Source organism: Xiphophorus hellerii, chromosome 19, assembly GCF_003331165.1.
Source record: "Xiphophorus hellerii strain 12219 chromosome 19, Xiphophorus_hellerii-4.1, whole genome shotgun sequence".
In the NCBI taxonomy this organism is placed as follows: domain Eukaryota; kingdom Metazoa; phylum Chordata; class Actinopteri; order Cyprinodontiformes; family Poeciliidae; genus Xiphophorus; species Xiphophorus hellerii.
The window spans coordinates 6,002,155-6,016,273 of NC_045690.1; the positions used below are offsets into that span (position 1 = coordinate 6,002,155).

The 14,119-nt window shown below is 35.4% G+C and overlaps 1 protein-coding gene across 1 annotated transcript in view; it reads right to left on the reverse strand.

Annotated features, from left to right (window-relative positions):
• Positions 1-13,332, reverse strand: part of LOC116708978 (hypoxia-inducible factor 1-alpha-like) — a 24,219-nt gene extending 10,887 nt beyond the window's left edge. Inside the window, exons 1-3 of the mRNA XM_032547170.1 lie at positions 13,023-13,332; positions 2,165-2,355; positions 784-935 (exon numbers count right to left, since the gene is read on the reverse strand). Coding sequence (XP_032403061.1) covers positions 784-935; positions 2,165-2,355; positions 13,023-13,054 — 375 coding nt within the window. The 5' untranslated portion in view covers positions 13,055-13,332. The remainder of the gene's footprint in view (positions 1-783; positions 936-2,164; positions 2,356-13,022) is intronic.
• Between the last annotated feature and the right edge of the window lie 787 nt (positions 13,333-14,119).

The window sequence follows — 14,119 nt, forward strand, 5'->3', positions numbered from 1 at the left end:
TTCAAGATTTATTAACTTAAAACAAGCTCCTATATCTTATTGAAAAGTTACTTTTAAGTTAGTTTTTTTTATTTCAAGTGTACAAAGATATTTCCAGGATGCACTTCAAAAACACAAAACCTTACCAAATATTTTGGTCTGGTTTCTAGTGCACCTGAAATAAGACAAAACTGACCTACAAGCTACTTTTCAATCAGATATAAGAGCTTGTTTTAAGAATATGCATCAATATTTGATGTATTAAAAGTCACATTATTATTAGGATTTTATTAATTGATAAGTAAAAGTAGATAATGATGGGATTATTTTAGGTCTCGCACTGCGAAAACATAAAATCTTACCAAGTCACTTTGGTCTAGTTTCTAGTGCAAATATTTCAGTTCACTTGAAATAAGAAATACTGGCTTGTTTAAGTAAATAATTCCTTAATATTAATGAAAAAGTGCTAGTTCCATTGGCAGATTGTTTCACTTATTACAAGACATTTTACCCATGTTAAACATGAAATTATCTGCCAGTGGAACTGGAACTTTATCAATATTAAAGAAATTATTTTATTAAAATCATGCTTCAATATCTGGCTGAAAAGTCATTTAAAAGTAAGTTTATTTCAAGTGTAGTAAGATATTTGCACTAGAAACTAGACCAAAAATACTTGGTAAGATTTTGTGTTTTTGCAGTGTGTATGACATTGAAGTGTTCAGTTGGGAAACATAAATCATTTGGTCTCCATTTAGCTGAAAATTCCCAGATTTCAACATAAAATCATCTGAACGGACCAACCTGTGCCAGGCCGAGGCACTTGTTGACGTTTTCTGAGATGTAGATCATATCTCCGTCTTCAGACAGAACCACCAGGAAGCCGTCTAAGGCCTTCAGGTAGGAGCCGCTTAGCTGGATGTCCAGTTCTGTCGTCTCCTCTGCCACTGGCTCATCTGGAAGAGATAAGGAGGGAAAATAAAGCAAATTAGATTATGCAACTGTAATCAGAAACTGTAATCAGAAACTGAAACATTTACTCACAGGAGCAGAAATAACAGACTGATTTGTCAGCAGAATGAAGATATTTGAGTTGATTTTCTTGGTTATTTACATTTAAACGTGCAATTAGTGTGTCGATGTTGGCCAACTTAAGCTACTTGAATTAGTTTACTGTGATTTTTCTTTTTTTAGTTTTACCTTCTTGATTATAAACAAAATTTTAATTAAATCTATAAATCCTTAAAAATTAAAAACATGAAAAAAGATCTTGGACTGCTGTCTTATTAAAAGAAAAAAAATTCTAATTTTATGGTGTTGAGTTGTTGGATAAACTTTTACTTTGTGGTCAGAGGGCCGATCAGAATCATTTCAACGGCCACAAATGGCCCACGGGCCACACTTTGGACACCCCTGCTCTATGTGATCAGGGCTTATATTCAGATGATTTTGCAGCTAACTGAATTTATTTGTATATTCTTGTTTTGGGCTCTGAAGAATCTCCAAATTGAGTTAATTTTGAGAAAACAAACTTTGTAATCTTGAGAAAATCATTGGGAAAAATATGAAAAACATCGACTCTGCTTCTACAGCTGGGTAGAGATCATAACAGCTAACAATTTTTTACTAGAATATTTATAAAAATTAATAAACAGAAAAAAATTTAAGAATAATAAAAAATCTTAATGGTATTATCTAGCATGCATCATAACAATTTAATTACTTTCTCATTTAATTTTCTGAGCTAAAATTAGATTTTTTAAAAATATTTTCTCCACTGTTGCTTTCATGAGAGAACAGAAACTATAAATAAATGAAAAAATATGATTAAGTGGCTTTACTGTGTCCAGTTTAGTCATAATAATCACATTTCTTCATGCTTTTGGTGTCAGGAAGAAGATTACTTCTGGACCTTTGACAGCAGCAACATTCAGGCATACAAAATAATTTTTATCATCAAAAAAATACATTTAACTCCATCATAACATGGCGAGATTGGCCACACGACCTTTGACCCCAGCTATTGACTGAATCATGGAGTCTGCTACCATCTGCTCCAACATACAGGCTCTGCAGGGTAATACGGATGAGTAAGAAAAGAAATGCAGATTCTGTGTCTGTAATCACAGCTGCTGAGTTGAAAGTTTCACTCTGATCTGTCGGCGCTCCGCCGGCGGCTACTGACCGATGCAGAGCAGATTCTGCATGCGCAGGTAGCTGATGGTCAGCCTCATGACGGAGGCCTTGTCCAGGTTGGAGCTGGTGCTGTGGGGGATGGGCAGCTGCTTGGCCAACTCGTAGAAAACCTCCGACTCCTTCCCGCGACGGCATCGCGCCGCGTCCCTCGATTTCTCCTTCCTGCGCTCCGAACTCACCCTGCGTGGAAAAAGGCCGTGGATTAGTCACAAAAACACGTTCTGGGTTTCTCAACGAGTTTGGAAAGACGCAGAAAATAATCGATTCTGGAGAGAAACGCCTTTGCTACTCGATTCAAAATGCTCAGAGAACAATTTTAGAATATAATTAGTATATTGCAGATGGCATTATGCATCCACTCAACCACAGCTCATATCTCAGATAATTATTTGATATTTTGTAATTTAAGAAAAAGCCAGGCAGCTAAGCTAACCTAATACACAAACCTATTTTTGTTTAAATATAAACTGACAGAATTAGATGCAGAATGGAATATAAATCGATTAAAATGAACTCAATAGTTTCCATTTGTATAATTTATTGTTTTTCTCTCTTTCTACCAAAAACTGGATGATAAAAGTCTTCAGTAAATGAAAACAGTTACTTTCCAGGCTCTTATCCCAAGATTTTATTGTGTTTATGTTTTTTCATGCTTTGAATAGTTAAATTAATAGTTATAATTAATTTATTTGTTCTGTTTTATTTATTTTGGATATTTAAAATGTCTTCCAGTTTCAGTGTTAAATGTTCATCAGAGTTTAAAGTTTATTGATCTTTGAGAATGTGTTCCTGCATTGTTATGCCATTACCATTTTATTACTTAAATGGTCTCAATATTATTGTTTATTGCAATGACTTCTGGGACAATTATGGCATGTACCGACCCTTGTAGAATAGTCTTAAATGTATTTTCCTCATCAATCACATAGTTTAAACAATCTTTAGACAGGTTGAATTGAAAAATTGGTTTCTGAATCGAATCGTGACCCTAAATAAAAAAAAATTGGAATACAAATTTGCATCTCTACCAAAAAGCTACATCAAAACAGCATCTTCAGAAACATCATCAACCCACGTATGTGATTTACCAAGAGGAAAAGCGCGACACCAATCATTGTGACATTTACAGGAGAGAAACAGAGAAGATAGAAACCTGCAAAGTTCTGACAGATTAATCACATTTTGCAGCATCAGTGACCCCAATAAACGAGATCTTCAGTTAAAAACTTTGCAGCTCAAGACGAAAAGCTTTGATTCTTTCCTTTCAATTCTGAGATTTTACGGCACTTCAGAGACCTGATGTAGACGACACCAGAGCTGCACCGAACCAGAAGTACAACGGTTTAAAAAGCTCTCTGCAACCAAACGCACATCCAATTAAAATCGATCCGGTGTGCACCAACAGCTCTGACCAAGGGCGTTATTGTTATTCTGAAACTAGAGCAGCTGATTAAAATTAGCAGAGCAACAGGAGACTTCAGGTTTGAAAATGAAACTTTCCATTACACGCATGTGATGCTCTAACTGCTCTGCAGCAAAGATAATTGGTCTGCTGAGATTAAAAGATTTTCAGGTCTGAGGTTTTGCTTCTCAGGAAGTCACAAATCAGCTGCTGCCAAACATCTGACAGATGCTACACAACAAGAACGAACTTTCACAGCTTCGACTGTCAATCATTTAAAACTAGGGCTGCAATTATTATTTTAGTGATCGATTAATCAATTAGACTGTCAATCGATTATTCTGGTGATTAATTAAATACAAATTCAGTTAGGCAGTTTAGCCTTTTTATACAATAGTAGCAAGTAAACAAATTATTCCATTCATTTTTCTCCAATAAAATAGAAATTTTATTGAAGAAAATTCAATAATAGAATTCTTTTAGCGTATGCGAAAACATTTGTAGCATCTGCAGCTAATAAATACTTGTTACATTTGACTGAACATCAATACAGAATATAGCTAATCTGGTGATTATTAATAATTGGATAACAAAAGGTACTTTTAAAAAATGTAAATCAAGCTAAAACTATGCTACTTGAGGAGTTCTGGGTACAACATATTTCCAGGAAGAATGTAAAAAAAGTTTAATCTGCAATAGGGCTAAAACAATTAATCAGATTAATCGTGCTTAGTTGATTATTAAAATAATTGTCAACTCATTTAGTAATCGATTAATTGTTAACCGGGGTAACAGACTCTAAAAAAAGGTCAATTGCTTACAGAACACAAAGCAATAATTAAGCCAAAACTGTACAAAGAAAATATATATTTTGCATTCAAGATGCTAAAACATATTTACAGACCAAGATTTGTATCTTGCATGGAAAATGTATATATTTTTATGTTTATATATCTGTTTATCTTTTAGCAAATGGTCTCTTTTTAAGTCTGTATGCTCCAGTTAGCGATTAATCGATTACAGAATCAGTTTTTTGGCAATCAGTGATTAATCACAATCAATCTGATTAATCGTTTCAGCCCTATTGCAGATTGTGTTTCAGAGCTACAATAATTTGCAGCTTCCTTTCCTACAGAAATCACACTTCTTTATTTTGTATAAACATTGTTTTGTTTATAGCTGTCCAGGTAATACATGATCAATAATCAACTCATCCAGATTAATCAGGTTAATCGTTCCATCCCCACTTAAACCCTGTATTTTTCCCCCTCACCTCCAACCTGCACTCATAAAAAACACATTCATATTCCACTGCAACCTCAGATCACATTGTGAGCTGGTGGCAGACCTGGGAGGCCATTTTGTGAAGCTGCTGTTTAATAGACGACCTCTAAACATCCTCAAGAACTTTGGCCTCACAATAACAACTAATAACTGCTGGCAGAGGTTCAAATTAATATATTCCAGAGACAGCAGCATGTTATTAAATAACCTGAAACATTCAACTAACCTATAAATCTACTAGTAACACGCAGCAACTTGTTTCCTATCAGGTCAAAGTCCAGATCAGGTTTTTCCACCTTGCAGACTTTCAAACTTAACGCTTTTAATAAGGTAGCAGTCGGATGAAGTAAAGACAAGATGCTATTTCTGAAAACCAGCCGAGAGGCTTGTTGTTACATAACAGTAATAATCCAGTCGGCCGCAGCCAGCCGCTCTCCACTTCACATTTTTTGGTTTGCAATCCAGCCTGCGTCAGCAAATAATTTATTTATCAAGGAGGGTTGAAATGTAAACAAAGTTTGAGCTCGCAGATGTGACCAAGTGGATCAAAAGCTGCAGGAGGGGGAAAATAAATAAAAAATACATTCACCCCCCAGGAGAATCACCTTGACTGTCGTTTCCAGTGTTGTTTGTGTATTCAGTTACTCTGTGCTGACCTGCTTTAGAGGAGATCTGCTCTCCCTATCCTGCTTACAGTGATGATGATAAGAGTCGTCCCATTATATAACCCAAAGTGTAGAAACACTGTTACACCAACAAGAGAGCAGAGAAGGACACACACAATGGGTTTTTCTAGATGAGCTTTTCCAGGAAATATGGCTGCCATTTACACCAAACAAACTTATAGAAATGATAGGAATCTGATTGAGATTTAATTCAAAGCTTGAAAAATACTCAACACAGCATAACTACAGGGTTTCCCCCAGCCTGGTGGGCCACCAGGCTTTTCTTGTGCCCCCACCAGGCTAAGCATTGCTTCTTTATTTAAGTTTTTTAATTTTTTTTGCAGTTTTTATACAACAAAGTTGGTGTTCAGGTATTAATCTTTCAATAACACATAATTATCAAGTGATATTTCCAAGCTTCCTGTCAACTTTAAACATTTTTTTAACTGAAAAACACAGTGGGCCGTTGGATGAATGACTGCCCAACGCCCAACCACCAGGCTTAGCATGTTTTCTGGGGGGAAACCTTGATAACTGAACTACCTGGCTCAGGGAACAACACTCTTCTGTGTGGATGGCTTTGCTGAGGGAAGAACAGTGAAAGCTCTATTTTCTCAGTAGCTGCATTTGCATTACCCTTAAAATTACACAATTTGATGCATCAAACATAAATTCAACTTATAGAAACAAGGCAATTAAAAGAAAAACTCTTGTTTTTTATAGAAAGTTTTGGCGATAGGATGAAGTGATTTTTTTTATTGTTTTGAAATTGATGTATTTCGCAAAACTGCAATGAAAACATTTCTTTCGCATCATGAGTCATGTGATCAAACCAGATGTTACTACTGCCGGAAATGACAAAGACGATGACAGGAAGTGACGCTGCATGTTTTAAATGACTTATCACTAAAACAAACTTATCCACAAGTGAGTTTAATTGTGTTTCCAATTTAATGGAAACAACACAATTGCAAAACTGTGTTTTTTTAACTGTAGCGGAGTAACAACAAAGTTTTGCGCATATTTGTAATGGAAACGTTCAGTAAATTAATTCAGAAGAATTGATTTGAAGCACTTTGGAGCTTCCACCATGGCTTTTAATAATGCCAGTTCTTTTATTTATTCAGTTAATAAAAGAATAAAGAACCAACACATTAAAAAAAATACAGATATATTAACAAATGTAGGTTTTAGCAGTTTTTCAATAACATTGAATTTCCACCAATTAATGATATAAAAAACACCAGTAAAACTTTTTCTAATCCACTTTTCTTTTAAATAATTCTCCATCAATATCAACATCCCATTAAAAGAAAAAGTATCCATCCTCTTTTTGAAAAAGTTAGTTTTACTTTACTCAAAAACCTTAAAAAATGAATGTTGTAATTGTGGATATTTATCAAAAACTATTAGTTTAAGTCCATTAGAAGGGATCTGTAACATTTGCATCTAAATTAGTTTTATTTTACTGGATTTAGGACAAAATGGCTTTGTTTGTTTTTACCACAAAATATTTAGACTTGTCAAGCTAGAAGAGAGAGCAGGACTTTCACTAGATAACAGGAAGGCTGCAGTTTCTCTAGTTTTATTTTTTAAGCCAAAGGTTTGGAAATGCTGGCAGATTTTTGAAGATCTTAAAGGTAAGGTCCATATTTAACTTTGTTAAAGATTCACAGTGGCTAAAGTTGTTTACAATTAAAATATTTACTTAACAGTGAAAGCTTCATGCCAACTGCTTTCTTACACACACTGTGTGACATCACCTCTCTTCCTAATATAAATAAGTAATGACCGTCCCCAAAAAGGAAGCTAAAAAAACAAAAAAAAACCCAAATTGACGTTCTTCTCTCTTATAGATCAAAACTTTACAAAAACAAGATCAAATCCGCCACAAACCTCATCACTGCAATTTGCAAAATGAGTAAAAGTTACATTTAAAGATGGTAATAAATATTTTCTGCGTTCAAAAATGTGAAATGTTAATAGGAGTCAACACTTGACTTCAATTTCAAACTAGTTTTTAGTTCTGCTTTTTTGAAAATGTACCAGCTTCTCCATTCCTTACATCATGTTGCCTCTAAACTCAGAAACTCTCCATAGATACAGCAAGAAAACTATTTTTTAAAAAGTCTTCAAAATCATAGTGAAAACTATTCTATTTTTATAGATGGTTTTTGTGCCCTATACGGCCGTGCACAAATAAAATGCAGTAAAAATTCCCATTAATGATCATTTCTGACATATTGGTGTAAAATATCTACTTGTGTGTGACTAAGGAGTCGAATCCTTCCTGATGTAAAACCTCCAGACTTAAAATTAAGCATTTGTTTATCCTTCTGAACATCCAAAAAACCACAAACTGGGATTTAAGGAAAGCTTAATCCAACTGACAAAGGCCAACAGTAATCTGAATTATGAATCACTCAAGTCGAGATCACAAGCTTTCAGTTAAACCGTCGTAATGTACAAACCGAAATCCTTTCAGTTTCCATAGTGTCACCATCCAAAAAGAGAGAAAACTTTCATTTTTAACCAAATTAAAACTCAACTGAAGGAACTAATCAAGTTTCACTACAAGATGGAAATAAGAAATAATCTATTAAATAATTTGCTTGTCTCTTTATACCAAAAACTTGATAACAAAAGTCTTAAGTCTGGTCTCAACTAGCTTTTCGTTTGAAGGATAATTTGTTTACAGATACCTCATAATTAATTTTATTTGTTGTTTTGGTTATTTATTTTGAAAATAGTGTCCCAGTGTTAAAAACCCATTAGAATTGAACCATTATATTACTTCAAAACAACAATATCATTTATCGCAATAACGTCCGGGACAATTTATCGTCCAGCAAAATTAGTTACATATCGTAGCAACTTTTTAAACTTTTAGTCAACTCTGCTGTTCATTAATAAATAGTAGATAAATCTGTACAGTCTCTAAAGAGTTAGGCACAGATAAGAGATGCAATGCATATACGATGGAACTGGAAAAATAGATTAATGTGTGCTTAGACTCTGAAGTCATCCGTGTGAGGAAGGAAAGACGAAGTTACATTTAATATCATCCCTAATGGACGTCAAACATCATTTCACCATGCATCCTTCCTAGCATTGTTTGAGACATTCTGAGCTAAATTTATCACAGATCAACAAGGAAAAGGTGCAAAATTAGCAGCTTTCTACTTTAATGCCTGTTACTGAAATGGGAACTGAAGAAGCCCAAATTGGTTATTTATTTTTTATCAAAATGTACCTTCATATTCTCTAAAATCTCAGTAACACCAACCATACTTATCTCTAATGTGTTGAGCAAAAGTAGGTCATGTGCACACATTCATCAAATCAACCACAAACCAAAACACATCTGTGCTCTGCGCCCACAAGAACCGGGTTTCTTGACCGTGTTGTAACCCGCCTGCTGCCTGAATGCCTCTGAGCAAGTTGCTAATTGCCAGCCATTGAGCCACCACACACTTGGCCACTCCTATTGACGTCAAGCCCCTGTGATTAAGGGATGAGATGAGTCGTACCAAGACACCTCTCAGAAACCAGCTGAAACTGCAGCGAACCAGCCTGCAGCAGCGGGCCAAAACCCAACACTTATTTATTGTAAGCAAAGCGGATGTTGACCCAAACAGACGATCGGGTTTCAGGTTCAGAGAGCGGCAAGTTGACAAAATAAAAATCCATCAGCTTGGGATGGAAATCTATAACTTTTTCTCTATGTGGGAATCTTTTTACCAAGTGAACGACTGGTTTCCTCTCCATCTGTTCTTATCCTTTAGTTATCAGACTTTCTTCTTTTACTGCTCTCCAATTTGAGATATTTGCTTTCATTACACTTTGTTTTCTCTCAGTTCTCTAATGGTCTGGCATTAATAATGCTTAAGCCTGTTGCAATAAGCAATTAATCGCACGATAAATTAGCTTAATAATTACCAGTCTCATTAATTTTTAAGGGTAATTCTGTTTACAGAGATGTAAATTATTTTGGTTTTAATTGAAATTATTCACTTTCTTTAAAGTGCCTTGAGACACCATTTTGTTGTGAATTGGCACTAAAGAAATAAACTGAATTTAATAGTAAGTGGCTTTTATTTCCGTTTAATTTGCCATTTTATTTTGGATATTTTCCCAAGAGAAATTTGTCTTGGACTCGTACGCTAAACACGATACTTCTCCAATTAAATATACTTTAAGCAAAAACTAAAATAAAATAACTTCCAGTTCCGGTGTTCAGTGTTCTTTACAAAATTCAGATTTTTTGGTCTTTGAGCGGGTCAATTTGCATAATCAATATTTGAAAATGGTGTCAAAGCAGCAATATTATCGTTTATTGCCATTTTTGGGCTAATTTATCGCCTAGCTAATTTTGCTATCTAGTAATCCTGAACAACTGAACGTTCTTCCACTTCTGTTTTAAAATTTTTACTTTTAACCAACACAGAAACAAAGAAAGGATTTGTTCTACTGTTTTTTTTTTTGTGTCTCTTTATCCACCTGGTTCTGGTTCTGCTGGAGGTTTCTTCCTGTTAAATGGGAGATCTTCCTCTCCAGTAGCTGCGTTTCCTTTACAAATGTGCGCAAAACTTTGTCAAGAGTTCGCTAATGATGAAGAAAATTTTTTATTTGCAATTGTGGCATTTCCAATAATTAAGAAACACAATTAGAAATCAAACGTGAGGAAGTTTGTTCACACAGTAAGTCATTAAAGAATGATGCGCCAATCATCCTCCAACCACTTCCTGTCTTCCACATCTTCGTGGTTTCCATCAGTGGAAACATCCTGTTGTTGATCATGTGACTAGTGTGATGCAAAAAAAGAGTTTTGCAAAATAAACCAATTTTGGTACGGCCAAAAAAACTAAACACCAAGAATTTTTATCAAAAAATGAGTTTTCAAAATTGCCATGTTTCCACTTAGCAAATTTATATTCAAAATGTTAAATTGCGTAATTAAATGGTCAATAAATGCTGCAAGTCAATCACAATACAATCTTATGTGTTAGAAAACTTTTGAAACTAATTTGAATAGTAAACTGAACCTGACTCACTGTTTCATAACTATTTTAAATGTTTGTGTGATTAAATTTAAATGACTTTTTCTCTCAAGATGATGTTTTTAATTGGACTGAATTAAATTATGGTGCATATTTTTTACAACTTAATTGGTTACAACTAAAGGTGCAAATATATTATTTTGGCCCTGCTTTGCTTCTTTTACTGATGGCTCTCTGAAAATCCCATTAAACAAAGTTTCTTTTGTTTTTGTCCACAGATTTGACCCAAACATCCTCCCATGATTACTGAACAAACAAGCTAGAACTGAAAATATGTAGCAGGATACAGATTTGAAAACAATATTTTAAACTTAACACTTCTCCCATGACTGTTTGTGTAGTTTCAGCATGAATAAAGAGGTCTCCCCGTTCTACAGTGAGTATTCAATGAAGAAACTGTAGAAAACCAACACAGCTCAGCTCAAGTTACATCTGATGCCGGCAGCCAGGCCTGGCTAATATTTTGAGGAAACGACTACCCGTCTGTAGAGTTGGGATTGCACAATTTATGTTTCCAGCATTGTATTAAGGATGGCCGGATTCTGTCATTTCAAGTGAGACGAATCAGTTCAAACAAAACTGTCAAAGAAGGATTTAGAGACATTTTTCTGATTTACAAACTTTGTTTTTCAGTGTTGCCTTGGAATCATGCTCCAGCAAAATGACCAAATAGTTTGAATATTAAAATCAACAACAAAAGCTCCGAGTCAAATAAATGCAAAGCCAAAGGATTTTGTTAGTCAGTGTCCACCTAAAATTATAATTAATGCAAACAACAACCAGTATTTAAAGGTTAAGAAAGTTTGGCTGGTTTATGGTCAGTAAGTAGAAGGTCTGGGGTTCTTTTCTTTCTTTTCTCCTTATTCCGATTGTTTTGAAACGATTATTGTAACTTCTGACAAATTTGTATCGACAAATACATCTTTCAGGGTTTCCTCCAGTGTAATACAAGCCTGGCGGGCCACCAGGCTTTACTTGTTCCCCTACCGAGCTTAGCATTGCTTATTTATTTAAGTTTTTATTTTTATGTTTGCATTTTTAAGACTTTATAATTGGTGTTCATATATTAATCTTCCAATAACACATAATTATCAAGTGATATTTTCAAATTTCCTGTCAACTTTAAACATTTTTAATTCAAACACACGCTGGATGAATGACTGCAGAGCGCCCCAACCACTGTTTTCTGGGGGAAACCTTGATCTTTTGTGCTGTTTCCTACCATCTCACACTTTTTTAAAATCAGAAAGGCAACAACCAGGATTTTCATGGCTAATGTTGATTTAAAATACGTAATTTATCATCAACTTATAAGGGGTTCCTTAATAGATAATAAGGATTATCCATTTATGGATAAAATAATAATAAACACTAACATTTTATCTGAACTAAACTCAAAAAAAGTGTTTTAAATTGCATGCTGGTCATTGGTGCATTAAAAATGGATTACTTTGAATGTATTTAATTAATATGTACAGAAAGAAACCTTGTTTTTGTTTTTGTGTTGACTCTCTGGCCAATTGATTGGTTTCTTTAAGTTTACACCTTAAAGAAATGTCTCTATGCATAGAAATGTTGAGTGCATAGATAACAAATGCATTAAGTTCTGTCTAAAACTAATTTATAAGCAGTTACTACTAGTTAAAACCTCTTAGGGATTTGATGTGAGGAACCCCTTGTCGCCTGAATCTGGCCTTAAACTACTGTATTAATCTGAAACTCATTCACCTATTTCGGGAAGCTTCATCCGCTAAGCACCTGTGGTCAACATCTTGGCCTTTGGCACAACGTCAGCAGCCGTAAATAAGTTGTTTCTACCTTTTACTAGTGAGCAGATGTAATCCCACTAACAGAATTAACTTCTGGCTATTTTCAGTGGCTAAAACAAACAAAAACCCGCTTTTAAATTACTTATTTGATCACACCTAAACTCAGAACTGTTAACATTTCAGCAGAAACTAAACACAGCTGTTCACTGAACTGTCAAAGCTGCCACATCAAACCAAACACCTGCACAGATGAGTTATTGGCTGAATACCGTCAATCAAATGTAAATAAAGCCCTTGTTGCATCAAGGCTAGCGCAATAAAATGCAGAAAGCAAAAAAAAGGTGACAAAGCGTTAAATCAGACACAGGTAAACAGGATCAACTGAATAAACAATTAAGAATCTGAAATTAATATTTGTTAATGGTAACATGCTTAAAATGTAGTTTTTAATTGTGAAAACCCGCTGTTAGCCGCATGCTAAGATGCTAGTCGCGCTAGCAGAGCACCGAGACGAATGAAGAGAGGAAACTAGCTCTTAACCTTGAAATTAAGGCCGTAATGTCACGGCTGGCAGTAAAAACAAATCAAAACGAAACACCAAAGCTCTCAGAGTGCCCTAAAAACCAGACTAACCCCAGAGGGCAGCATCAGCTAGCCGCAACATTACCTTTTCTTTTCAGGTATGATCGCTGTGTCCATGTCAGGACGGTTGGGCTGGAGTCGAGCCTCTCTTATCAGCGTCAAGCTGGACCCGGTCGCGTCGAGAAATCAACCAAAATGTCACTTTTTACTGAAGCTATCCCGCAAATCCTCGTGTAGATCACATAAAAGTTCCTTCAGCTGTTGCTTAGTCCAAAAAGATCAAACTATCCTCTTCTGAAAACGGAGGTTTTTGGTTAGTTTTTGCGTAAAGGAAGAAAATAGTGCCACGCTGGATGAGCGCTTTTCACCGAGACAATGTTGCCTCATGAAGGCGGCGCTCGCGCGCAGGCTCCGCCCGCTGCTGCCGCGGGGGCGCGCAGTCACATGATTGCTCCACAGCGGGAACGCGCGCGGTCCATTCACAATAAATACTTTCACTATTATAAAGCCGCTTCTAAGCAGAAAACTGTACTCAAGTGAGAGTAGCACTACTTCAACATATTTTTACTCAGGTAGAAGTAAAAAGTAGCCGTCCAAGAAATTACTGAAGTAAAAGTCACGTTACGTCACCACTACCGTGGATTTATGGGAGGCGTTGAGCTGTTCAAGAAGAATTGTAGCTGAAATAATTAAACTTTATTCTGGATTCCACATCTCTAACAAATAACCAAGTGAGGAAAATAAAGACTGGCAGCCACTTTATTAGGTACAGCTTCCTGATGTTGGGTTTGACCCAGTTTTCGTCAGCTGCACATCCAGGAAGAGATTTTCCACATCCAGGTGATTTACTGGATTGGGATCTGGAGACCGCAGAGGCCTCTGAAGGGCAGTGACCTCATTACCGCGTCCAAGAAACCATTCAGAGATCAGCTGGGTGCATTATCCTCCTGGAAGGAGCTGTGACGCTGCAAAAACACAAAATATTACCAAGTATTTTTGGTCTTGTTTAATGCAAATATCTTAATACACTTGAAATAAGACAAAACTAACTTTGCAAGTAGGTTTTTGGCAATAAATATCTTGTTTTAAGTCAATAATTCTTTAATATTGATGAAAAATGACTAGTTATAAGTGAAATCTGAATGGAATAATGGTTGTCATTTAGTGAAAATATCTGCATGT